The sequence below is a fragment of the Typopeltis vanoorti genome, chromosome 20, assembly GCF_054136105.1.
Source record: "Typopeltis vanoorti isolate ZY-2024b chromosome 20, IOZ_Tvanoo_1.0, whole genome shotgun sequence".
Lineage (NCBI taxonomy): Eukaryota > Metazoa > Arthropoda > Arachnida > Uropygi > Thelyphonidae > Typopeltis > Typopeltis vanoorti.
In genome coordinates this window covers 16,068,290-16,095,656 of record NC_143568.1, presented here as the reverse complement: position 1 = coordinate 16,095,656, position 27,367 = coordinate 16,068,290, and the positions used below count along the sequence as shown (strand labels likewise).

General features: G+C 34.3%; 1 protein-coding gene across 7 annotated transcripts in view; it reads right to left on the bottom strand.

Annotated features, from left to right (window-relative positions):
* The window catches only part of LOC150095252 (uncharacterized), a 542,725-nt gene that overhangs the window by 270,147 nt on the left and 245,211 nt on the right, over positions 1 to 27,367 (bottom strand). For all 7 annotated transcript variants that reach the window (XM_090410531.1, XM_090410526.1, XM_090410528.1 and 4 more), the window contains one exon: positions 12,299 to 12,453. In XM_090410531.1, coding sequence (XP_090266657.1) covers positions 12,299 to 12,453 — 155 coding nt within the window. The remainder of the gene's footprint in view (positions 1 to 12,298; positions 12,454 to 27,367) is intronic.

The window sequence follows — 27,367 nt, the reverse complement described above, 5'->3', positions numbered from 1 at the left end:
ATAGAAGATTACATAAAAAGATAATTTCTTTGCATCTTTAATGTTTAACTAAGTGAGGAAACTTAACATTCAGAACCATAGTTGACTGCATAGACACCCCACCGATTACCCAGCCAAATTCTTAGCTCATCTTTTAATCACTCATACAAACAACATATGAACTGCTGTGAAAATTCAAGAATTTCTGATAAAAATAATAAACCTAATCCTTCACAGCCTACAGACATCATGGTTAGTCCTTATTTAGTCTAGTCTATCTAATCCACATATCTAGTCCTTATTTACCAATGTGCCTCTGGCTGACATTCTCCATCTGTTATCAGTAGAGTTCCCTCCAGACATTATCAAACTGTGCAATTTTGTCATGCACTCAGGCTATATCATATGCATAAACCAATTCTACAAAAAGATTGAAGGAATCTCTATGAGAAACACCATGTCACCTGTACTTGCCAATTTCTACTTAGAGCATCTTGAAGACTCCCTATTCTCTTCAACACAACCTCAACCTTTCTTTTGGGTATGGTATATGGCTGTGTTTGGCATCTGGCCAGACTCAGAAACATCTCAAGGAACTTTCTTTACCATACTCAAGCCTACACCCATGCATCAACTTCACCATGGAAAAAGGAAAAAGATGGATAGCCTTCCTGGACATCCTCCTTTTCCGTACCCTTTATGGAATATTCACAACAGCTGTTCATCATAAACCTACCTTCACTGGCCAATACATACAACAAGAATCAATACATCTTGCATCTAAAAAAAAAATATGTATCTTAAAATCTTTGCTCAATAGAACACATTACCTGCTCCAATTTCTTTTAAACAATACATCATACTACAGAATGTCTTTCAAAGAAGTTTAAACACATCCTCCTGGACACTTACAAGCCTATCCCCAAGAACCTTGAATCTGTGCAATGAGTCCCTGTCCCATACATTGCAAGCATCTTAGAAACAATTGTAAAGATCCTGAAAATACAAAATTTATTGTTAAGAGAGACCTCCGGGGAATTGGAGGACTCATCTAGGGAGGCCACATACTACCTTCACTAGATGCCATAACTATTCTTGAATTCATTCACGCTACTTCCACACACAACACTGAATTGCAATCTATTCCAGTCATGAACCACTCTATGAGGAAAAAATCTAGCTCACCATCCCCTTCCCCCAAATCTTGAGAGCATTCATTTTCAACTTCTACGGATGCCTTTCCTCATCCACCATAAAATGAAAAATTCCATTTATTGGTATCATGTATGAACCGTTCAGAAGTTTGTGTCTGTAGTCTAAAATTCTTAATGTTATCATAATCAGTATTACATAATCTTGATATTTTAAGCACTCCTTTGCACACTCTCTCTCTCTCTCTCTCTCTCTCCACTCTACCAGAATCACCATGGAAACCAGGAGACCAGACCTGCACAGTAATCCAAGTGCAGTCTTATCAAAGCCTTTTAAAGAGACAAAATGACTTCCTTATCTTTACATGTCAAGGTCTGTTTCAGCATTGCATTTATCCTATGAGTTTTATTTGCAATCTTTGCTATATTGGCCCTCAAACTTCAACTTCCTGTCTCTTAATGTCAACTTCCTGTCTACTAAATAAATTATATCAACAATTTGAAGAAATAGCTATGGGCGGTCCCTATTTCTCCTACCACTGCCAACTTCTTCATAGAACACTTTGAACAATGTATCTTTGATAACATTTTACCTAGACCTATATATTGGTACAGAGATGTGGATGATATTTTTGCAATTTGGAATGGCTCTTCTTCTAAGTTGTAGCTGTTTCTTTCAAAATTAAATGCACTTCATCCCAGGATGCAATTCACCTTAGATAAAGAAAAAAATTAAAAAAAATAGATCTAAAAAGCTTTTTAGATCTAATTTTGGTTATTAGATCTTTTAGATCTAATTCTTCAGTTTTCAATACATGCCATTATATCACAGTCATCCTAGTCAAAAGGCTGGAACCATTACAACTAAGTACATCGTGCCCATTTTTTTACGTTCAGACAAATTTTTAGAGAAAAAATTATAATATATTAAGTCTGCCTTTTTATCAAATGGTTTTAAGGATTCTTTCATAAAAACACTTACAAGTTATGGTATCTTTGCCTCTTCTAATACAGAAGAAATAACTTGTATTCATATCTCATATGTGCAAAGAATTTCTGATTGCACAGTGAAAGTTTTAAAACCACTTAAAAAAAAACACCAATTTTATTGCTTTTCAACACCACCAGAAAAATCTCCACCTTTCTATTTCTCCTAATGACAGCCTTCCACCTCTAGGTTTTCCAGACATTTACCAGATTCCTTAGTCTTGCAGCTTTATCTTATTTTGGAGAAAGCAAAAGATCTGCTTTTATTTGTCCAGAAGAACACAAGTCTTATATTAAATATTTTGAGTCTGGATTGCTAAGCACACTATCTGCATGAAACATAGCTTACTGTTACAAGACAAGAGGCTTCATAAGTCATTTCCTCATGAATGTCTTCATAAAGAAATGTGTGAAACTTTACTTCATTGTTTTAACTTAAACAGATCCAATTTTCTATCTCCTTTGTAAGAGACAGTACTTTTTAAATCTGGCAATCTTTCTTAACTTTATTTGTGTGTGTGTGCGTGCATGCATGCATGCATGATCATGCAGACACACATGGGCGTGCATGTCTTTTTTAATTTTTTTTTTTTCCTTATGAATTCATTGACCATTTTAATTACCTTACAGTAGCTACTAAGCTTTTCAGAATTATCTGTTATATAATCTTGAACTGAAGATGCCTATGACACTTAGGCAAAAATTTTTACATTAAAAAGTTTTTTTTATGTGAGTTTTCCTCTGTTTTTGCATTTATTATTATTCCTGTCTACTTAAACTCCAAGATGCCTAGCCTGATCAATGTCTTCAGCATAATCCCACCAATATAATACGACATTGGATATATCATCACATCAAAGTGCATGCATGACTTTACATTTAGTAACATTGAACTGTTAACCATTTTCACATGCCCACAATTACAGCCTATTCAAATCTTTCTGCAAGTACTACATGTTATCAGCTATATTCTTGATTACCCTACCTATCTTTACATCAGCAGCAAACAGCTGCTGATGTTAAGTACAAACCCCTACCAATGTCATTAATATATAGATTGAATAACAATGGACAAAGAAATGATCTTGTGGTACACCACTGGTTACTTTAATTCTTCCAGATATCCATTTCCCTATATATCACTTTTTGATATCAGTCAGCCAGCCATCTTCTTATCCATGCCAATATTTTACAGTCTAATCTCACATTCTCTAATTTATGCAACAGTCTTCCATCCTATATTCTGTCAAAAGCCTTAAAAAAAAATTCAAAAGTATCACGGTGTATCATGATCTTCCGTTAATAAACTCATGCTGTTCACTGAAAATTACAGATTCTCTGTCAACCCATTTGTAATAAACCTTTTCAAAATCTTCACCACCACCACTCCAGAACAAACTGATAGGTCGATAGTTGGATACATCAGTCTTTTCACCACTCTTGAGCAATGGGATTTCCACTCTTGTGGAATCTTCCCTGTTCTGAGACACAAATTATATAGCTTAGTCAAAGGAGTAGCCACTTCAGCTAAACACTCTGAGCATATGTGCTAATATCCCATCAATCCCTTTTGCCAAATTCTTATTCAGTTTATACAACAGCTCTATTACCTCCTTCTCATACACCTGAGTTTCTTCATCCCATGAAGAGGTAGCAGTAAGTGCAATGTTGCACCAGGTTGACAGCTTTCAGCAAAATGGGCACTCATTAGTTGAACAATCCCTTCTACATCACTCACCTGCATGCAGTAGTTATTCTTTCACCTACAGCATAACAACAGAATTCCCTTGGCTTGCATTTAGTCCCTACATTGGTGGTGCCGTACCTCCTCATAAAAAGGGACTCATGGCCGTTGAATCACCATACGAAATGAATGAAGTCCCTACATTCTTCCCTATCAACAAAATCTCTTCTTGGTTTCCAAGTATTGGACCAGACAATCCACAATATTGTCTGGTCCAATACTCTCCTTTTATATCAGTGCAGGTTTAAGTTTGATGGCTATTTAAAGAGATAGTGCAGAAGCACTTGGACACCATCTAAACCTAAATCGAAAATGACTGCCTCTCTATTGCAAAGATTTGGGAGAGTTTCATTGTCAAAAATGGCAGGAAATAGCATTTCCCATCTTTTGTTTTTGTTATAATGCTGCATCATTCAATTATTGATCTAAATTTTGTTAATATTTAATTTTGTTGAATTAAATTAATGAATTTAATTTTTTAAAATATAATGCTGTCAGTCAATTATTTAAATTTTGTAATTTTTTTTTTTTAATTTCAAATCACTTTAATTCTAATTTGGTTTTAATCTCATTTTATTTTATAACCACACATATGGTAGCATTCTGGCATGTGGCTCAACTCTTTAAATAGGATTAATGTTTTTTTTGTTCTAGCTTCATCTTATGAATCTGCTGATGCACTGATGATGGCCAGTTAGTTTCTGGTCAAAATATTTGTTATAATAAAAATTATTTATTCTTGTGAATGTGTGTGTGTAATAAATGAGTATTGAGCATCTTAGCGCATCATCAGGGAGCGAGAGTACAATAAATGGGCTTGTACATAGTAAAATAGGTAAAAAGACAAGAATTACAAAGTCCATTTTTTGAATACCAGCAACACAATACTATTAGGAAACTAAGAAAAACTTTAAACAGCCACTAGAATAGTAAGGCTTACCAGATACATATGTAAAAGACGTATTATTTCGGTAGCCTCTATGACTCCTCAAAGGCTCACTATAGTAAGTATGGGAGTGGTGAACTCAAGGTACCTGATGCTGGACCATGCCTTATTTCATGTAATGTAATATATTATCTGTAGACTGCTATTCTTTCTTTCCTTCTTGCTCCCCCACCCAACTTTCCTACTTTACTTTTCTTCATCTATTGCAGTGGGAATCTGCCTTCTCTTCTAGGTATTTGCCTTACCTAGTGGACTAAACAAACAGAAAGCAAATGCAAACCACTTCTGTATATATTTCGAAAAAAAAAATTCTTATGAACAGAGGCTTAAGTTATTGTGATATAGTGCTGGAAGATGGGATACCCAAGTCAAAAGGCACTGAAATGGCTAGTGGGGAAGAGCAGAGAGGAACTTCCAATGAAGCTTCATTATAGCCTTCTGGAAGTTAAACTTCTGATAGAGTTAATCTCAGAAGAAGATGCCTCCACTTTACTGATTTACATAAAATAGGAACATGGAATGTAAGAAGCATGTACCAAAGAAAACTGGAACCATAGGTACAAATAAGTGGTGAGGTAGTCTGCAAGAATAGAAAAATCAGAACTCTGTGGTGGACACAGGAAGTTAAAGAGGCAGTGAAGGAAAAGAAGAAAGCATATCAAAAGTTCCTGTCAAATAAGTCAGCATGTGCTCTTAGAGAATACAGAAATTTTTACCACTGTGCTGTCAAGCAGTGATGACAGCACAGTGGTAAAAAACACTGACCAAGCATGCAGTCAGGAATATATATCCATACTTGAAGTAGAAAAAGCCATCAAAGGCTTGAAATGTGGAAAGGCAGCAGGAGTAGATGATATTCAACCAGAAATGCTGAAGTATGGTGGTATAAGTCTTTCAGAAAGCCTGGACAGAGGGACGAATTCTTGATGATTGGAGTAGAGCTCTCATAGTACCCATATATAAAAAGGGAAATAAAACTGAATGTGAGAATTATAGAGGTATTTCCTTACTGAGTGTTCCTGGCAAGATCTATGCAAGTATACTTGAGAAACGGTTGGGAAGAATTGTGGAAGGAAAGCTTGGTGAAGAACAAGCTGGATTCAGGCCAAATGGCTGTCAGGATCAGATCTTCACTTTACGACAAATAGTCGAGAAAGCATGGGAATATAACAGAGATCTGTATTTAAGTTTTGTTGATTTGGAAAAGGCATATGACAAGGTGCCAAGAGAGAAGCTATTCAATATGCTACAATTATATGGTGTCAATGGGGTATTATATCAAGCAACTTAGTCTTTATTTGAGTTGTAAGTCAGCAGTTAGAATTGAAGAAAGTACAGGAAGATGGTTTAATGTTAAATCTGGTGTGTGAGACAAGGATGTACATTATCCCCTCTGTTATTCATTATCTATATGGATCACATTATGAAGGAAAGTGGTATTAAACATGGTATCAAAATTGGATATGTTAATGTCAGCTCTCTGCTTTATGCGGATGATGTTATACTTCTAAATAAATCCGCTACAAGTCTGCAAGATTCCCTTACTAAATTGAATAGCTGTTGTAATAGATATGGTATAAAGGTCAGCAATAAAAAGACAAAGACAATGAAAATAGACAGAATCATTGAAAATGTCAACTGTGTTGTGAATGGAGAACCTGTGGAACAAGTGAAACATTTCAGCTACTTAGGCACGATTTTTAATGAAGATGGTAAATTAACTATAGAAATAGACAACAGAATCAGCAAAGCTGGTATGGTAGGAAGTCAAATGAATAAATTCATATGGAATAAGAGAGAAATTAGTTGGAACACTAAATTAGCTGTATACAGACAGTGTTCAAACCAGTTTTAACTTATGGATCTGAGAGCTGGTCAGAAGTAAAACACTTGACCAAAGACTAGAGACCGCAGATATGAGAGTCCTGAGAAAGATTATAGGCGTGAACAGATGGCATCAATGGCAATATCATATTAAAAACGAGGATATTAGGAAAGCACTTGACATTGTCAACATCCAGGAATGCGTTAGCAGAGCTAATCTCAGGTGGTAAGGTCACTTAAACAGAATGGGCAAAGGAAGATTAGCAAAACAAGTGTTCTCTGCGAGGTTGGCAGCAAAACGACCCAGAGGAAGACCAAGATATAGGTGGATTGATATGGTACAAAGTGCCTTAGATGATAGAAATATAAGATCTGATAATGTTGGAGTCTTGACAAGTAATAGACTGATTTGAAGGAAAATTGTAGATAGGAAGTTAGTAATGATGTAATTTTTTTCATGTAGTACTATCATATCCTGTACACCCCCCTTGAGGGTACATGGCAGGAATTTGATGATGATGATGACTCCAAAATGCTAAATTTTCAGCAGAAATTAAAAGAAAGCAATGTAATAAATATTATTATTATTAAGCGACTTCAAGTAGCTCCATTTTTTTTTACTGTTATAATTCGATCATTTATAAAATTGTACTTTTGTATTCTATTTTTCCATTTATTATCAATTAAAATTGCCACACTACTAGAAGAAGCTCTGATATGTTGGTCCACTTCACAATATAGCATAGTAAAACCATCTATATCTTTTGTTCCCTTTAATTTCTTTTTTTTGTTTCTGTTATCATAGCTAAATTAATAGTTTTTTAGTTTTTAATTGTTTTACCAATTCTAATTCCTTTGTTGTTATGCTTTGCACATTCCACATGACTACTTTTAAAATGTCCGAATTTTAAAAGTAGCCATGTTGTTTCAGTCCGATGAATTTTCCAGTTCAAGCATCTGAGTTCTAGAAATTTTTTATTTGGTAAGGTAACCCACCTTACCAATCCCCGACAAAACCAGGTTGGGGGTGAAGAAGGTAGGAAAAAGGTAAGAAAGAAGGTACCAAACAATTTTATGAGGAACTACAAAATCAGTTAAACAAATCTATTAAAAATGACTATATATTAATAGTAGGAGATCTTAATGCTAGAGTTGGATAAAATCCAATCCAAAATGTCTTAAGAAAATATGGAGAAATTTGCATGAATAACAATGGTCAAGAGCAATTAGATTTCTGTGCTTTCAATCATTTTAAATAACCAACACTTTTTTTAAAAAGTAGTTATATACTTGGTTATAATTATATAGTTAATTATATACTATAATTAACTATATCATTACTAATCAGAAACTAGCTCCACGAGTGAGAGATATACGTTTACAGAGGAAGTGAAATTTTTTCAGATTATTTAGTAGATGCTAAAATAGAAATACTAACAAAATGGAGAAAGGAAGTAAATAAGAAAAAAGCAAGAAATAGAACAAGTATACAAAGCATATCTATTACAAGAATAAAGCATTAGAAGCCATATCGATTAACAGATTACCTAAAATTCATGTGTAGAGGCTTAAATGGTGTGAGGACATCATGTTGGAGGCTTAATGGTTTTTTTACAATACTCAAAAAGGATTAAAATAGAATTTAATACTTCCTATATTCTGTCCTAGTCACTAGGACATCTACGAGGATTACAAAAACAACTAATGTAACATGCACACAAATATCATACAATACTAAGCCCAACCACGTGGGTGACACTAAAGTCCTATCTAGGTGAAATGACTTTAGTGTCACCCACGTGGTTGGGCTTAGTATTGTATGATATTTGTGTGCATGTTACATTAGTTGTTTTTGTAATCCCTGTAGATGTCCTAGTGACTAGAACGAAATATAGGAAGTATTGAATTCTATTTTAATCCTTTTTGAGTGTTGTAAAAAATCCATTAAGCCTCCAACATGATGAGATTACCTAAAAGAAGTCCAAATCAGTGAAGATATAGAAGAAGAATGAAAAACTTTAATAAAAATAATCCATAAAGCAGCCTCTGAAGTAATTGAAAAGAAAAAGAAAATATTAAAAAGAAAAACCTTAAAAATCAGGAACACAGATATAAAAAATGCAATAAAAGAAAAACAAATAGCATACAAATCATTCCTTCAAAAACATACAAAGGAAACAGAAGAAATAAACAAAAACAAAAGAATATAGCTAAAACATAGTACAGAAAGCTCAGCAAGATTCCTGGGACAGATTTATTAATAAAATAGAAGAAGACATGTGGAAGACGAGACATAGCCTACAAAATATTAAGGAAATTAAATAATGAAGAAAGAGATACAGCACAAATCAACATAATACAAAAGAAACAATGGATAGAACATTATAAGAATTTATGGTACGACCCAAATTTGATAACAGACAATAATAATGAAGAAATCAGCACTGATATAGAACCGATAAAATTGGAAGGACTAAAAGAAGCAATAAAGGTATCAAAAAATAGAAAATCAACCAGATTAGACGGCATAAATACAGAGCTTTGGAAATATGATGGAGAATATTTACATCACAGGTTCTTAAAATTAATAAATAACTGTTGAAGGAAATATGAAGCCATCAGACTTGTTAAAAGCTGAATTTATATCAATATTTAAGAAAAGGAGACAAAGATGACTGTGGAAATTACAGAGGAATAAGTTTATTAAATACAGGTTACAAATTTAGAGTACAATCCTGAATAAAAGAATTAGAAATATTGCAAACAATCGACTCTCAGAAAAACAAAATGGTTTCAGACACGAAAGATCATATATAGACAATATTTGTGCGCTAAAACAAATTATTGAAAAAAAAAAAAAGAGAGAGGATTCAATTTCGAGACTCATATGGCCTTTATAAATTACAATGAAAAGAAAGCTTTGATAAAATACACAGAGAAAAACTATGGAATATAATGAAAAAACAAGGATATCCATTACATTTGGTACAAGCTATACAAAGTTTATATAAAGATACAAAAATACAATTACAGTTAGGTAATAAATTAACAGAAGAGATTGAAATAAATCAGGGCATCAGGCAGGGATGTATCTTATTCCCAACTTTATTTAATATATATACATAGAAAGTTTTTTTAGCTTGGGTATACTATACGTTAACGATACCAAGCAATTTTATAAACTTGGTTTATAAAATCCTTTATCCCAAGTAAGCAAACAAGCAGGCAAGTCAAGTTTGCACCTTAAGTATTTTCAGGTCTGAGGCAACTCGTGGTAAAGGTGGAGTAAGCGCTGATCACTTTCCTTAGTATCTCCCATAATGCAAAGCACATCTCCTTGCAGACATGTATGATGCTATGCATTAAGGGTAGAGCCACTACCCAGACCGGTTTCAACCTTTACTGAGGTCTCATCAGTGGGAGCAAGACCCCTAAGGATTGAAGTAATGCAAGTAATACCTATACAAGTTGCCACAAGGTGCTTTGACCTATAAAAAAAAATAAATAAATAAATAAAATAAAAATAATAAAAAACAAGGTATCCAGATGAACTGTTATCAATACAATGCTGTATGCAGATGATCAAATTACAGGATAATGAAGATAAGATGATCTTCAAAAATCAGTTTACGAATTAAACAAAATAATCCAACAATACAATTTAAAAATCTCACAAAAGAAAGCAAGTCATGACATTTAAAGGTCAGAATCATATTAGATCAAAAATAGTTATAGAAAATAAAACAGATGACACAGTTTAATTGCTGTCTCCTGCTTGCTAGCATCTAGGCTGCATAATAACATATCTAAAAGATATTGATGAAAAATAAAGAAAATTCCGAAAATCTGTGTAACAATTAAAAAGACACTGAATAAAAAAACAAGATTAGAAACTAAACTAAAATTTTACAAAGTAATGGCTACTGTCACTGTTATATGGTTCAGAAACATGGATGGTTAAAAAGAAAGATAAAAGAAAAATAGAATCTGCAGAGATGAGATTTTTAAAATCAATTAAAGGATGCACAAAATTTGACTATAAGAAATGAAGACATCAGAAAAGAATTAGATATTTATAACAAATGAAAAGATCAAGGAATATAGAGAGAAAAGGAAAGAACATCTATTTAGGATAGAAAGACATAGACCAAACAGAAAGAGAGGAAAGGAAAACCAGCAATAAGATGAAAAGGCCAGTGAAACTGGAAAAGGCAAATCCTTAATCCTTGAAGAGAAGAAGAGAGACCTCCAGGAAGTTGGGGACTCATTGAAGGAGGCCACATAGTACCTGCACCAGCTGTGATATCTGTTCTTGAATTCATTCACACTACTTGCCCCCACACACAACATCCAATAGCAATCTGTTGCAATCATGCACCACTCTGAGAGAAAATTCTAGTTCTCACCCCCTTCTTGACAGCATTCATTCTCAATTTCCACAGATGCCCTCTTGTTCTCTCTCCATTCTCCAAAATAATATTGAAAAATTCAACCTATTGAAATCTTGTATAACCCTTTCATAAGTTTGTGTCTCAAATCATATCGCCCTTCTTTCTCCTGCTTGCTAGCATCTGCAGCATACAAATTGTCAATCTGTCTTCAGTCAGTATTCCATAATCCTGATATCATTTTTACCAATCTCCTTTGCACTCTCTCCAGTATCAGAATCATCATGGAAAGCAGGACACCAGACCTGCATGGAATAGTCTTAGTGAGGTCTTATCAAGGCCTCAATTTAGCCTTGTAAATAGACAAAATAACTTCATTATCTTTACATGTCAAGGTTCGTTTCAGCATTGCAATTATCTTCACCTGTATTTCCAATGTTTGCTATATGGCCATTGAACTTCAACTTTCTATCTACTAAAGCTCCGAGATCTCTTGCATGATCAGTTTCTTCTAGCATAATTCCACCAATAAGACACTGGATCTCATCATACCAAAGTGTATGACTTTATATTTACTAACATTGAACTGATAGCCATTTTCACATTCCCACAATTTCAACCTATTCAAATCCTTCTGCAAGTACTGCATATCAACCACATTTCTGATTATCTTGCCAATCTTTGCTTCAGCAGCAAATAGCTATATGTTGCCTGTCAAATCCTTCCCAATGTCATTAATGTATAGATTGAATAACAATAGACCAAGGAATGATTTGTGGCACACCAATGGCTACCTTAAATACAGATGAGCATATCCCATATATCACTTTTTGATATCTGTCATCAGCCATCCTCTTATCTTTGCCAATATTTTATAATACAATCCCATATTCTCCAATTTATATAACAATCTTCCATGGTGTATTCTTTCAAAAGCCTTAGGATAATCCAAAAGTATAATAGTGTATCCCTTCCCATTCTCTAACTTAATGGCAACATTATAGAATGTGAGAAAGTTTCTCAAATATGATCTTTCATTAGTAAACCCATGCTGTTCACTGCAAAGTATAGATGCTCTGTCACCTCATTTCTGTATGCAAGCACTAATTAACTTTTCCAAAATCTTCACCACCATCACTCCAGATATACTGATAAGTCGACAGGTGAATACATCAGTATGCGGAATCCTTGAGAGAGAGAGAGAGAGAAAAAAAAAAAAAAAATATATATATATATATATATACATTAAAACTAAAGAAAACACTTGCTATTTAGATACCTGGAGGAAGGATACCAGTGTTGAGATGAATAGTACTGTTAGCTGGTGAAAACTGTATGGAAGGTTCTTGAATAAACTGCACTGTAGCTGGATTATTGACATTAGGTCCAAGATTCTGCCTAACTGGTGTTGTTATTACATGGTTGAATGGAACACTGAAATAAAATAATAATAAATATAAATAAACAAATGTTTAAATTAAGGCTACCTTTGATTGTAAGAGTTATTCTGATGAATAATAGCACAGTAAATCATTCCAATATCCACATATTCATGTACTCATTTATATTATGACTGGAATTACAGAAAGAAAAACTTGAATACAATAAAGTAATCTAATATAATAAACTGAAAAAGCTATGGCATAAAATACTATCTTGCTATATAATTCTTGGAACAGACAAAATATTATGTGCATGCATCCTGAGAACAGCTTGATTTGATTTCGATTTGATTTTTATGGTAAAAAGATATCAAAAGTCATACTGTGCCAGCACACAGGTTTACTATAGTACACATAGTAAATGGATAGCTAGAGGTATAGATAGCCCGAATTATCACCTAGCCAATAAATTAGCAGCAACACTCAAGGAGTTGGTAATATCAGAAACACACGACACTTCATAAACATAACCAAAGACATTACATTAGAAAAAGATGATTTATTAGTCAGTTTTGATGTTTCAGTCCTCTTTAAGAATGTCCCAATCAATGACACAATCCTTCTTTTACAGAACAAATTCCCTTCAGATATCACGGCACTCTTTGCACATGTATTACATTCTGGTTATTTTGTATGGCAAAATGCTTTCTACCTACAAAAAAAAAAAGAAGCACAGCCATTATCCCCTCCCCCCCCATTGCTAACTTTTATATGGAACATTTTGAGCAACATGCTCTAGATTCCTCTCCTTTAAAACCCAAAGTCTGGATTAGATACGTTGCCAATGTTTTTGCGATCTGGTCCCATGGCAGCCAGACACTAGACACTTTTCTCAGCCACCTAAACAAACAACACAAATGCATACAGTTCACAATTGAGATTGAAAAACAGAACACACTTCCATTTCTACATACACTTGTCACACGTCTTCCTTCTGGCAATCTTTCCTTCACTGTTTACCGGAAACCGACACATACTGGCCAATATATACATAAACTCCTACCACCACCCCAACACAAAAACTAGGTGTCATTAATACACTAATAAACAGGACTTTAAAATCTGCTCTAATGAACATGCACTGAAAGACGAATTTAAAGTTATCAGCAATACTTTTCTAAAAAATGGTAACAGCCAAAACACTATTAAGAAAATTCTCTACAAGACTTAATAAAATGCAGAGACTACAATAAAACTATAACCATTCCTTACATTAAAGGGACATCAGATAAAATAAACAGAATACTACTAAAATACAACCTCAAAGCCACCTTTAAACTACCTGCAAAATTAAAAAGCTTACTCAACTCATCCAAAGATCCACTCCCTCCATTGGCCCACCCTGGAGTGTACCACATTTATTGCACCTGTAATATCCATATATAGGGGAAACAGGACGGACAATTCCTATCAGACAAAAAGAACATAAACGACACATTAAATATAATAACTATGATGAAGCTGGCCTTTCTGCTCATGCCCTGAACACCTTACATAGAATTGACTGGAAAAGCACCAGTTGTTTACATCACACCAAAACATGGTATGAACGCAAATCTGAACAATAATGATGGTCTAAAAATCCCAAGCATATGGAAGGCATATATTCAACCCACAAAACCTTCCTCTCTAAGAGTTAACTATAAACAGAACTGTAGATAATCCAGGATCTTAAATCAAAAATAACAATTGTAATGCTAAAAAATAGGACATCATTATTACTGAAAGAAAACAATCTATAAGAAGGAATGTTTGGTCATGTTATCTTAAATAGAATTTAGCTTGATGTAGTTTCTAAATAATTAATTAATTTGTAATTTTTTTTTTCACTAGAGGCCATGGAAGTAGAATAACCGGTGATCAAATTATTGTTTATTTAAGCTTACTGTGTGTGATGTAACTCAGCTTGTCCTGTATATGCTCCAGATGATGATTGAAAATGTCAAGAAATTAAAAGAGTTATTTATAACACGGCTGTAAAGTACATAATTCCTAAAATGAATGCTGATCACCATGCAACACTAAAAGAAAAGAAGAGAAAGATTGATACAAAATAAATAATGAAAAAAACTCATGTAGAAAGATTATTTAACAGTATAATTTTCGCCTGTGTGTCACAGGCATCTTCAGTACATTAAGCTTAAAATTAAACACTAACTGACAATTCCAAAAAGCATCACCTAAGTAGCTGGTGTAAGATAACTAAAAAGGTCAATAACTTTCCTAAAAAAAAAAAAAAAAAATTAATACAATAAAAAGTTAGGAAAGATTAGCTGATTTGTAAAGTACTATCTCCCATAAAGGGGATAGACGTAAGCCGTCGGATCTGTTTAAGTTAGGAGAATGAAGTAGAGTTTCACATATTTCTTTATAAAGGTGTTCCATGAGAAACTGACTTTTGTGAAGAACTCTTGTCTTTCTCCAATGAACTCTGTGTCTAGTGAAGATGGCATGTTCAGAAAGTCCAGACTTTTCAGGTTTAAAGTATTCAATATAAGATTGGTGTTCTTCTAGCCGAATAGAGGCAGATCTTCCCGTTTGTCCGAAATAAGATAATCCACAAGAGCACGGAATCTGGTAGACACCTGGATGATTAAGATGTGGAAGCTTGTCCTTAGGAGAAGTGAGAAAGGTGGAGATTTTTCTAAATGGTCGAAAGGCAACAAAAATATCCAGTGGTTTTAAAACTTTTGCTATACGTTCACTGATGCCTTGTACATAAGGGATAGTAATGCACGTTATTTCCTCTGTGTTTGAAGAGGAAGACATTAAAACTACTCAAAGTTTCTTTTAATGAAGCAATTCTTATAACCATTAGATAGAAAGGAAGAAGTTATATATTGTAGTTCTTTCTGTAAAAGATCGTCTGAAGAACAAAAGGAGTGGGCCCGATGAACCAGTGTTTTAAAAGTTCCTACCTTTTGACTGGAATGGTGATGAGATTCCGCATGGATATAATGGCCTGTATGAGTCTTCTTTCTATAAACTGAGAAATGTAGGTTACCATCTGGTTGGCGAAGAATTAGAAGATCTAAAAAGACTAACTGCTTATTTGATTCTACTTCTAAGGTAAACTTGATCCTAGGATGAAATGCGTTTAACTTAGTGAGAAATTGTTGAAGTTCATCGAAGAGCCATTCCATACAGCAAAAATGTCATCGACATATCTGAACCAATGAGTAGGTCTGGGAGAAATGTTGTCAAAGATACGTTGTTCAAAATGTTCCATAAAGAAATTGGAGATAGCAGGAGAAAGAGGATTACCCATTGCTGTTCCTTCAATTTGTTGATACAACTTATTTTTAAAGGAAAAATAACCAGAATTTATTACAAAATCAAATACATTTACAATGTCTGAAGGAAATTCCTGTTGTAGTAATTCAATACTTTCCGAAAGAGGCACATTTGTAAATAAAGAAACAACATCTAAACTGATCATGATATCAGAAACGTCCAAATGAAGATCTGAAATTTTATTTTTGAAATCCAAAGTATTTTTTATATAAGTATCAGTTCTTCTAGTTGAAGAGGAGAGTAAATTTGATAAAAATTTTGAGATTTTGTAAGCGGGGCAACCTATACAATCTACGACTGGTCTTAACGGAATGCCTGGTTTATGAATTTTTGGAAGACTATACAATCTAGGTGGACGACCCAAGAAGGTTTTAAGTTTTTCTTTTGATCTTCATTCCATGTAGATACATTATCTATAAGAGAATTAAGTCTCTTCAATTGACTCCTGATAGGATCCGATGTAAGAGGCCTATAAGTTGAATAGTCGCGAAGTAAAAGAGACATTTTTCTCTCGTATTCCTTCCTATCTTGAATCACTACAGCCTTCCCCTTATCAGCTTTCGTAATTATTAAATTATTGTTATTCTTCAGTGATTTCAATGCTTTAAACTCAGAGTAAGAAAGATTAGAACGAGGAGACTTGGCATGAAAAAGAATTTGTGTACATTCAAAACATAATCTATTGGCTGTTTTTTGGGATAAGGATCGAATACCCCTGTCTATGTTATGAAAAAAATCCATAATTGGCACCTTATTCGGCGTAACAGCGAAATCATATCCTTTTGATAAAACAAAACGTTCAGTCTGTTAGTGGATGTCCGGAAACATTTATGACTACTTTATCTATATCAATAGTATTATTACTGGATCTAGGTATGCTGACTAGTGATTGAAATTTGCGTTTTAGCTTGTCACGAGAATCATTAAAGACCTTTAAGTAAGAACTCGAAGATATGTGCATTACAGTAGTAAAAGTTTCGACAGTTAAAACAGATTCCAGAGCATTTTTTATATCCATAATTTCTCTATTTAAGATGGCAAGAGATTTTTTAGCTTCGTGTAGCTGATTATTTAAAAGAGACTTACTAGCTTTGAAGTAGATCCGATGAGCTTTTGGGGACCTAAAAACTTCTTTTATTTTACAACAGGTTGGAATAACCTGGGCCATCTTATATCGTTTAAGGAATATTAATCTGTTAATGCATTTGGCCTTCTTTACCAATACTTTACCGTATCTAGCAGATTGTTTGGAAATAGACTCTCCGTGAAGTCTAGCAATAAGTTTTAAAAGAGGCATACCATGAGTAGACATATCGATACAAAATAAATAACGGAAAAAACTCACGTAGAAAGATTATTTAATAGTATAATTTTCGCCTGTGCACAGGCATCTTCAGTCTATCCCCTTTATGGGAGATAGTACTTTACAAATCAGCTAATCTTTCCTAACTTTTTATTGTATTAATTTTTTTTTTTTTTTTTTTTTTAGGAAAGTTATTGACCTTTTTAGTTATCTTACACCAGCTACTTAAGTGGCGCTTTTTGGAATTGTCAGTTAGTGTTAATTTTGAGCTTAATGTACTGAAGATGCCTGTGACACACAGGCGCAAATTATACTATTAAATAATCTTTCTACGCGAGTTTTTTTCCGTTATTTATTTTGTATCGATGTGTCTACTCACGGTATACCTCTTTTAAAACTTAAGAGAAAGATTGTCTTTTATTAGGAGGCAATGCAGAAGGCAAATTTAAACTCAAGCCTATGTTAGTTTATTGTGCGCAAAATCCAAGATCTAACATTACTGAAGAAATTAGCACAATTGGAAAAGAATTTAGATTTAATGAACTGCATAATGAAGATGTGAGAAACTTGCTCAATTTCCATTCAGAACAGTTAAGCAGGAATGATCTCCTTCAACTAGAAGAACAGTGTGCATATGAAGAAGAAGATAAGGAGTGTGAACAAGAAGAGAATATTATGACTAAGAAGCTAACTGCAAAAGAACTTAAGCTAGTTTTCAATCACATTGAGCATGCTAAGGAAATTTTGTTTGATGCTGATCCTGATATGGAACAAAGCTTCGAAGGCTGCCGAAATAAAGCAGTCCAGCTATCGCAAATTGCATGACAAGATGAAAAATTTGACGGCGTATAAGACGCACCCATTTTTTTGTACACATTTTTTAGAAAAAAAAAAAAAAACTTTATCGCTGAATATTATAATGAATTTACAGTATTTCAAATATAAAGTAATAAGTAGTCTACTTTCAACAAATACTTAATCTAACCAGAAAAGAGTACCCATCTTTTAATCTTCTTCGTCAAAACCTATAATTCATCTCCAGAACTAAATGAAGAGACACTTGAAACCTCTTCTAAATCAGAATCTGAATCCTCATACATGTTACTAATGCCACACTTCTTAAATGATTTAACCACTGTCTCAGTTTTCACAGCATCCCATGAAGCTTTGACCCACACACAAACTTGCGAAATGCTAGGCCTCTTCCTTCTTCCTGATGGCATAACCTCAAAATCTGAAGACTGCATCCAGCTGTTCCACTTCTCCTTCATAAATCTCTTAAATGGTTTATTAATACAGATCATCTAAAGGTTGAAGCTGACTAGTTAGACCTCCTGGAATTACAGCTAACTGAGTTTTCAATTCCTTGAGTTTATTTTTAACATCTTTTCTGTGAGAACGAAACTGATCCCATACTAAGAGGGCAGGCTTCTTCAACAGTCCTACAGGGCACCTAGACCAATTTTATCTATCCATAACTTCATTCCTCCTCCATCCATCTAGCCTTTTGCTTGAACATGTACAAATACTCCTTTAAGTAGTTTTTTCTTTGGGTAGCGTCTTCCTTTTAAAAATCAATAGTGGTGGCAATTTTGTCCCATCAGCACAGCAGGATAAAACAACCGTGTAGTTTTTTCGAGTTTTTTCGTGCCCCGAAGTTTTAGCAGTAACACTTTTTGTGCCCTTGGAATCTACGGTTTTGTTTGAGGGTACATCAAAAGGTCAGTGGAACCTCATCCATGTTTCCTATTTGCGCAAGTTCAAAATTTTCTCGTTTCCTTGCGTTAATGACGAATCGATGAAATTCGATAATTTTTTTCTTCATATTCAGCTGGCATCTGTTGTGATATTTTTGTTTTAGTCCACATACATAGTTGGTTTCTCTTCATGAATCTTGAACACCATGATGTTGATCCAGTAAAGTTGGCAATCCCTCTGTTAGTGGCTATGCTTTCACTTGATGAATAATCATTTTTGTAGACACTGAAAGTGCTGCAAAGTCCCGCTTTTCTGTGGTCTAAAATCCAAGTATTCAGTTCTGCCTCAAGTTCTGGCCATTTTGCAGTTCCACTCTGTAGGTTATGTTTACTGCAAGTTTCTTTTTTAGATCCTCTTCTTGATTCCGCCAAGTTCTTATCATTTTCTCAGTTGGGGGAGGGAGGGGCGAAATGCCTCTACAGTCCTGTTTCCATGTTCTTTGCATACGCAATCACACATAGCTTGTATGCAATATTGTAGCAATGCTGACGTTTTTCAGCCATAAATTGCCAAGAAATTTAGAGAAAATTTACTTTGAAGGACTGTTATGTGACACAAACAGGACAGAACAACAGTAGAAAATATTCACAAAGAATACAATCAGGAGTAAATATCAATGAGGTAAAAAAAAAAAATCTGAAGTGGTAAGACAGCTTGAACAGATGATAATAAATTATACTTGCTAAGAAATTATATTCCTGTTTAATCCTTTTAAAAGTGTAAGCAAACAGAGTTGCATATGAAGTATCTTCATGACTAGGCTACTTACACACATACATACAGACACAAAACAGATGTGAGGACACTTCACATGCAACTTTGCTTGCTTACACCTCTAAAAAGGATTAAACAAGAATATAATTTCTTGGTAAGCATAATTTACTTTCTAACCAAGTGAAAAAAACTTTCCTGAGTAGATGATATTCAAACAGAAATGCTCAAATATAGAGAGTCCAAAAAATTGAAGTAGAGCTCTCAGAATACTCAATAATTGAAAGCTTAATAAAGCTGAATGTGAGAATTAAAGGAATTTTGTTATAGAGTGTTCTAGGCAAGATTTATTCATGCATATTCATAAAAAGAAAAGTAAAAGAGATAGTAGTTCTGGTAGGTATTAATAATTTAAGTAGCGGCAAATATAGTATGAGAGAAGATATGAAAGGTATAGAAGCGAAAATAAAGGTGAGAGAGTAAAAATTGTTGGTTTCCTATCCAGATATGATAGTACCGAGTTAAGGAGGACAATGATAGCAAATGATTTCACACGTAGGCTGCATAGATGAGATAAATGCGAGTTTTTAGATGTGTGGAGTGAGTTTGATGGCAGAAAAGACTTGCATAAGAGGGATGGCCTGCACTTGAATTCATTTGGTATCAGGAGCATGGAAAAATAATTTCTTGGTATGAGACCTAATGCAGAGAGTTAGGGAAACTAAATCATCAAGGGAGGAATGGGAAAAATATGTGTGAAAGTTAGGCTATGGTATACAAACATGATAAAGAGATCAATGTCTTTGAAGATGGTTATGTGGCGAAGGGATGGAAATATATGCTTTGGGTTCAGACCTTTCAAGTATATCTGGGGAGAGAAAAGAGAAAGTAATACAACAAGGCCAAATAGATATCATATCTAATTATAAGAATAGGCTAGGTGGTAATCTATTGTGCCAATATTATGCCTATACAAAAATGCCAGGAGCATCAGAAACAAAGAAGTTGAATTCGTTCCTTTATTGAATATGATGTGGCCTAAGATTGTTAGCATTAGTGAAACCTGGCTATCAGAATCAGATATGGTAACTGGGATCGAGTGTAATGAGTATACTATTTTTAGGAATGACAGAAGATAGGAGAGGAGGAAGAGGAGTACTACTCCTCTTCCTCCTCTCCTACATGTATAATGCTATGGCATTATGGGAAGGGTCACTATCCAGACCAATTTCGACCTTTATTAAGGTCTCTTCAGTGGGAGCCAGACCCAGAGATGATACTAAAGTTGACGTAATGCAGAAGTCATAAGTAATTTGTAGTTCAACATGAACATGAAACCTGTTCTAACTGGAGTATCAATACAATTAGATACTTCCCAAAAGAGCACAGCAGGATCACTGTCACCAACTGGTAGTAAAATAGCCATATTCTTAACAGAAACCCCTTCTGACACTGTGAGCAAATCCAACACTTTTGACTATGGTTGAAATAATGCAGAAGAGGTCTGGGTAGCGACTCTTCCCATAATGCATAACATTATACATGTCTGCAAGGAGATATGCCTTGCATCATGGGATACTAAGGCAAGTGATGTGAAGTCTTAGCTTCCTTATACGAGTTGCTCTAGTCCTGAAAATACTGCCGCAAACTTTGTTTGCTTACACTTGGATAAAGGATTAAACCAAGTATATACGAGGGTGATCTGAAAAGTTCTCGGCCTCAACCATAGATAGCAACACTATCAGCATGATTTTTTTTTTCTAAGTTGGTACATCTGTCGTAAGCATCCATGTGAAATTGCAAGTCATTCTATCATGTAGTTTGTTTTATACAGCTGCCTGAAGCCAAAAGTGTTGTCTGCATCCCTTGAAATGGATAAAATTGAGTATCGTGCAATTATAAAATTCTTTATAAAAGAAGGTTTAATGCCAAAAGAAATTCATTTGAAGTTCGTAAAAGTTTATGGGCACTCTTCTCCTTCATTTCTGACAATTAAGAAATGAACTGCCGAGTTTAAACATAGCCATACCAGCCTTGAAGATGATCCACGTGAAGGATATCCAAAAAGTGTAACAACACCAGAAATCATTGATCAAGTGCACAATATGGTATTAGATGACCGCCAAGACAAACTGCATGAAATTGCTGAGACTATAGGCATTTCAAAAGAACGTGTAGGATATATTTTGCATGAAGAATTGCATATGAAAGAGCTTTGCAAGATGGGTGTCACAGTTGCTCACAGCAAAACAAAAACGCACTCATATGAAAATATCTGAACAGTGCTTGGAACGTTTTAACAAGAATAAAACTGATTTTGTGTGTCGATTTATTACTATGGATGAAACTTGGATTCACCATAACACACCAGAATCCAAACAGTGGACAGAAGCTGGTTGTTCAGCACCAAACAAGACAAAGTCTATTCCATCAGCAAGAAACGTCATGGCATCAGTGTTTTGGGATGCTAAAGGTATTATTCCAATCTTTTAACCAGACTAAACAAAAAAATTCGTGAGAAAAGAAGACCCGGTTTGCAGAAGAAAAAAAATCATCTTTCATCAGGACAATGCACCTGCCCACAAAAGTGTTTTGGCAATGGGAAAATTAAGGGATCTGCACTATGAATTGTTAGAACAACCACCCTATTCCCCAGATTTGGCTCTCTCTGATTTCTATCTCTTCCCAAAACTAAAACGCTTCCAAGCTGGTCAACGTTTTTTGAATCAAGAGGCAATTGCAGCTGTAGAGGGGTATTTTGCAAATCTTACTGAGAACCACTATAGGGATGAGATAATGGTGCTGGAGCATTGCTGGAATAAATGTATTAGTCTTAAGGGGCATTATGGTGAAAAGTAAAAATAATTTTGAAATTATAAATCCGCTTTTTCATTGTTAGGCCAAGAACTTTTTCAGACCACCCTCGTAATTTCATGGTATCTTTAATTTATAAAATGAATATATGATGGGGTGTTGCAACAGACCTGGTGGCTCAGTTGCAGGGAACAAAGAAATTCATTGGCAATACAAATGAGTAATTATTATGAGTGACTAATTTTCCAAACATTGACTGAGTAGATGAGAAATCTCATTATAAGAAAAAAGAGGAATTTATTGAATTGTTGTGAGACAACTTTCTCAAGCAGCATATGAAAGAAGGAACTTGAGGTCAAAGAGTGTTGAATTTGCTCACAGCGTCAGAAGGGGTCTCTATTAAGAATATGGCTATTTTACCACCAGATGGTGACAGTGATCCTGCTGTGCTTTTTTGAGAAGTATCTAATTGTATTGATACTCCAATGAGAACAGGTTACATGTTGAACTACAAAGATAGAAATTATGATAAACTTAGGAGAATACAATCTTTGGTACCATGGTATCAATTACTGAATGGGAAAAATGTCAGCAACGCATGGCAATCTTTGAAAAAGTCCTTAAAAGAGGTGGTGTCTGAATGTATCCTTAGTGTTTGAAGAATAAATAGGCTGGAAGTGAAATGGATATGTAACCATTAAGTGAGAGAGCCACAAAAAGAACACGATGTGGAAAGAATATCGTGAGAATACAAGTGACAGGAGTTATGAGTTATGAAATACATGAGTAATGAAATATATAAAGCTCACGTAGTACTGTGTGGAAAGCTAAATCGAGAATGAAAATAAATTGGCCATGCAAGCTAAAGGCAATCCAAAAGAATTTTATCATTACTTTGCAAGCAAAAGAAAAATGAATGTGAAAGAATAACTTTGTTGGAATGGTACTCTAGTGTCGTAAGCTAATGAGATTGTTCAATTAATGAGTGCTCACTTTGCTAAGATATATCAACCAGGTGTATGTAACATGGTGCACAGTGCTACTACTACATTGGATGAAGAGTTAGAGGTTCATGTAAATGATTCATGTCCCTATTGACAAATTCTTATCCATAACCTGGATAAGAATTTGTCAATAGGGACAAACAGAATATTAAATGCCTCTCACTCGTTCGTATAACTTGAGTCTCAGCTTAGGAATGATACCACAGGAATGGAAGGAATGTATGATAGTTCCATTGTACAAGGGGTAGTACAAAAACTGATGTGTCTAACTACTGACCTATCAGTATCTCTAGTGTGGTAGTGAAGATTTTAGAGAAGTTGTTAAGAACTCGCATACAGAAATGGGTAGACAAACAAGCTATACTGTGCAAGGAAGCAGCATAGGCTTACTAAACAAAGGTCATGTTTTAGCAATTTACTCATACTTAAAAGTATGCCAAGTTGGATAAAGGGAATGGGTGCACTGCGATAATGTTGGATTTTTCTAAGGCATTTAATAGGATACTACATGAAAGGCTGTTGCATAAACTGGAGAATATGGGATTGGAATACTGTCCGACCACAGAATCCGAGACCCTAGTCTGGCAACTTGCCAAGTAGAGTCAATTCATGTTGAAAGGGAAAAAGAAATAAAATGATGTACAAATTGGTCACCAACACATAAAAGCACGTGCTTTATACATAAAATTTTCAAACTGTTATACAAGCAAAATAGTTACCACTTTAAAAACTACAATGATCATAAAAGAAAAGTTAATTTTCCAACGTGTAATAATAAACAACTCATCCCACAAGACAGATTGATCTATTATCAGAATGAATTCTCCTCCTTCTGACATGCACAGAAGTGTTGAAGGGTCTCGTATGTGTGGGCGTACAGTATAAACTCTTAACTTGTATCAGGGGATGGTTGACAGAAAGATATCAAAATGTGGTATACAGCGGTTGTGAATCTGCCAGATTTAAGATGACCAGTGGTGTACCTCTGGATTCAGTCCTTGGGCCATTATTGTTCAATCTATACATTAATGACATCAGACAGGGTCTAACATCAGATGTACAATTGTTTGCCAATGATGCTAAGATAGGCAGGGCAATCAGGGATGCTACTGATCAGCACTTACAAAATTATTTGAATAGGCTGAAAATTTGGGCAACAAAAATGGCTATCAGTTTAATGTTAGTAAGTGTAGGGTTATGTACTTTGAAGTGATGAGATTTCCAGTGATATATTATATTAGCGGGGTTATGCTACATGAAACGGAGGAGGCAAGGGATCTTGGCATTTTGGTGGATTTGAAGCTCAAAGGTCACAGCAAAAGTTTCATATACAACTCAGAGGATAATTGCGATGTTGAAGCAAACCTTAACATCTAAGGATAAGTAATTTTGTCTCTATAAGGCTTTGATAAGACCACACCTGGATTATTGTATGCAGATTTGTTCTCCAATATTCCAAGGAGATAAAGAAGCTGTGGAAAGGGTGGAAAGAAGAGTTATGAAGATTATATCTGGATTATGGGATTTAGATTATGAGGACAGATTGAAAGTATGTGGATTACAGATTGGTTAACAGGAGAAAGAAGGGTGATATAATAGAGGTCTATAAAATTTTGAATGGGTGTTATAGGATATTGTATAATGAAATTTTTCGTTATATGGAAGTGGGGAGAGAACACGGGAAGGAAGGGGGGCATCCATGGAAGTTAAGTTTGTTCACATTCAGGAAAGGGGTACGAGCTAGGTTTTCTCTCAGAGAGCAGTGAGTGAGTGGAATAATTTACCTTTAGGGGTAGTGAGTGCATCTAGTGCGAATGAATTTAAAGGAAGGTATGACAGCTGGTTTGGGTGATTTATAGCCTTCCTCAATGAATCCTTGACTATCTGGAGGTCTCAGATAATAATAATAATAATCAAGAATTTAAGAAATCCTAAGAAAATAACAAGGATCTATATTAAGTTTTGTAGATCTGTAAAAGGTATATAATAAGGTGTCAAAATGCTGTTCCTAAAGAAAACCAGGATGCCCTCTTAAGAGATTCAACGATGATTTCTAAGGCCAGAATAGGCCACACTAAGCCTAAATCCCTGATAGGCAAGATGATGATTAAGATGCTGTTCAAAACACTACAATTATATGTAGTGTTTTGAACTATATTTTGAACTGTGTAAAAATGATGTCTTCAGGACATTGAACTGAATAACTGCTGTAACAAATTTGATATGAAAATTAGAAATGAAAAGATATAAACAAGAAATATATAGAAACACAGAAAACTACTACATTCTCAACGTAGAACATATATAACAAAATATGTCAGTTATTTGGTCACAATTTTTAATTGAAGATGGCAAATTAAAAACAGAATAAGCAAAGTTGGTATGGTGGGAAGTGAATGAAATAAATTTATATATCTATTGAATATATCTATTGAATTTTGGTAATTATCTAAAAGAGTGAATTATCAGTATACACAAGTGTTCAAACTAATTTTAACATAATGATTCTAAAAGTTCAGTTATAAATAAAATGGTTAATTAGAGACTGCACGAGTACTGAAAAAAATTAAGTGAACAGATGGCATTAAAATGAAGATATCAGAACTGTTTTCTTAGCATTAAAAAAATGATGTACTACTTATCTGAGGTGATATTGTCACTTAGAATGAGAGGAGAGAAAAGGTAAGCAGATCAGGTGTTTGATGTAAGGATGGCAGAGTAAAACATACAGATGATGTTGATTGATGATGTTAGTAATGCCTTAGAAGACTGAAAGGTCCAATATTTGATAACATTGGAGTCCTGACAACATTAATTTTGAAGAAAACTACAGATTAAAATCTAGTTACAATGTAAACTTATCATGTTGTAGTGCATAACTGTACACAGCTTGAGAGACCAAATCAGGATTTGATGCTGGTGAATTCATCTGAGTTATTGCAGCATGATCAGTCATAATTCATTAGTTATATTAATATATTATCACATAATTATTAATATAATATATTAATTTATAATCACAGATCATGCTTAATTATTGTACTATTATTGTATTCAGATTTGTATCCCAGACTAATATAGAAACTGCTGCAAAAAAGTATCCAAACTGATGTGATTGGAATGTGACAAAGAATAAGAAAGCTGGATCTGGTATGAGTCTACTGCAGTAAAACGCTTTTCTTGTTGTTTGTGCCAGTTGGAAATATTCATGAAAATCCATTTCAATGCCATCAAAAGTGCTTTCAGCAAATTTTAATGCTACTGATGTCATTAAATCAATGGTCTTTAAAAGTTTTCTTTGAACCTCAGAGGAAAAAAGTTATACAGGCAACAATTTTTATAAATATACTCTGTCTTTGTATAATCACTATAAAGATATAGGTTTACTTTCCAAATTCCCATTCTGTCAGACATATATCCTGTGAACTTCTATATACAGACATCTCAAACGCTTGATGTAAAATTCCTTGATGCAGCCATTTCTGTCCTGTTGGAACATGCTCATGGTTAGAACACCTTTGCAATCAAATAAACACAGAGGCATGAACAAGTTTTCTGTAGCCTTCCTTGGTCAAGGAGGATTATTCTACTATGGTAGCTTACTTAGTTTCAGGACTGTACCCATAAACACCCATTATTTTGCTGTAACATTTTGTTTAAAAAATGTTTTTGCCCTTTATATGCATAGACAAATTATTTTTTCAACTCATCTCTATTACTAAGTAACACCAGTCAGGAAATTTCAACCTCTTCTGCTGTCCCATGTACAGTTAATTACAAATCATTCTAAACTGAGCACATTTTCAACTGTTGTTATTTCTAATTATTAACATCCAGAGTATAGATTAGGTTTTCTTTAAACGGATATGATGACTCGATGACTTGTTTACATCCTACAGAAGTATCTCCATATTTTCTTTCAGTAACTCATGTTGCTAGCCATTTCACCAATTCCAAAACAGAATTACTATAAAATACTGCTCTTTACTTTCAGACTAAAATAAATTTTAAAACAAATGCAT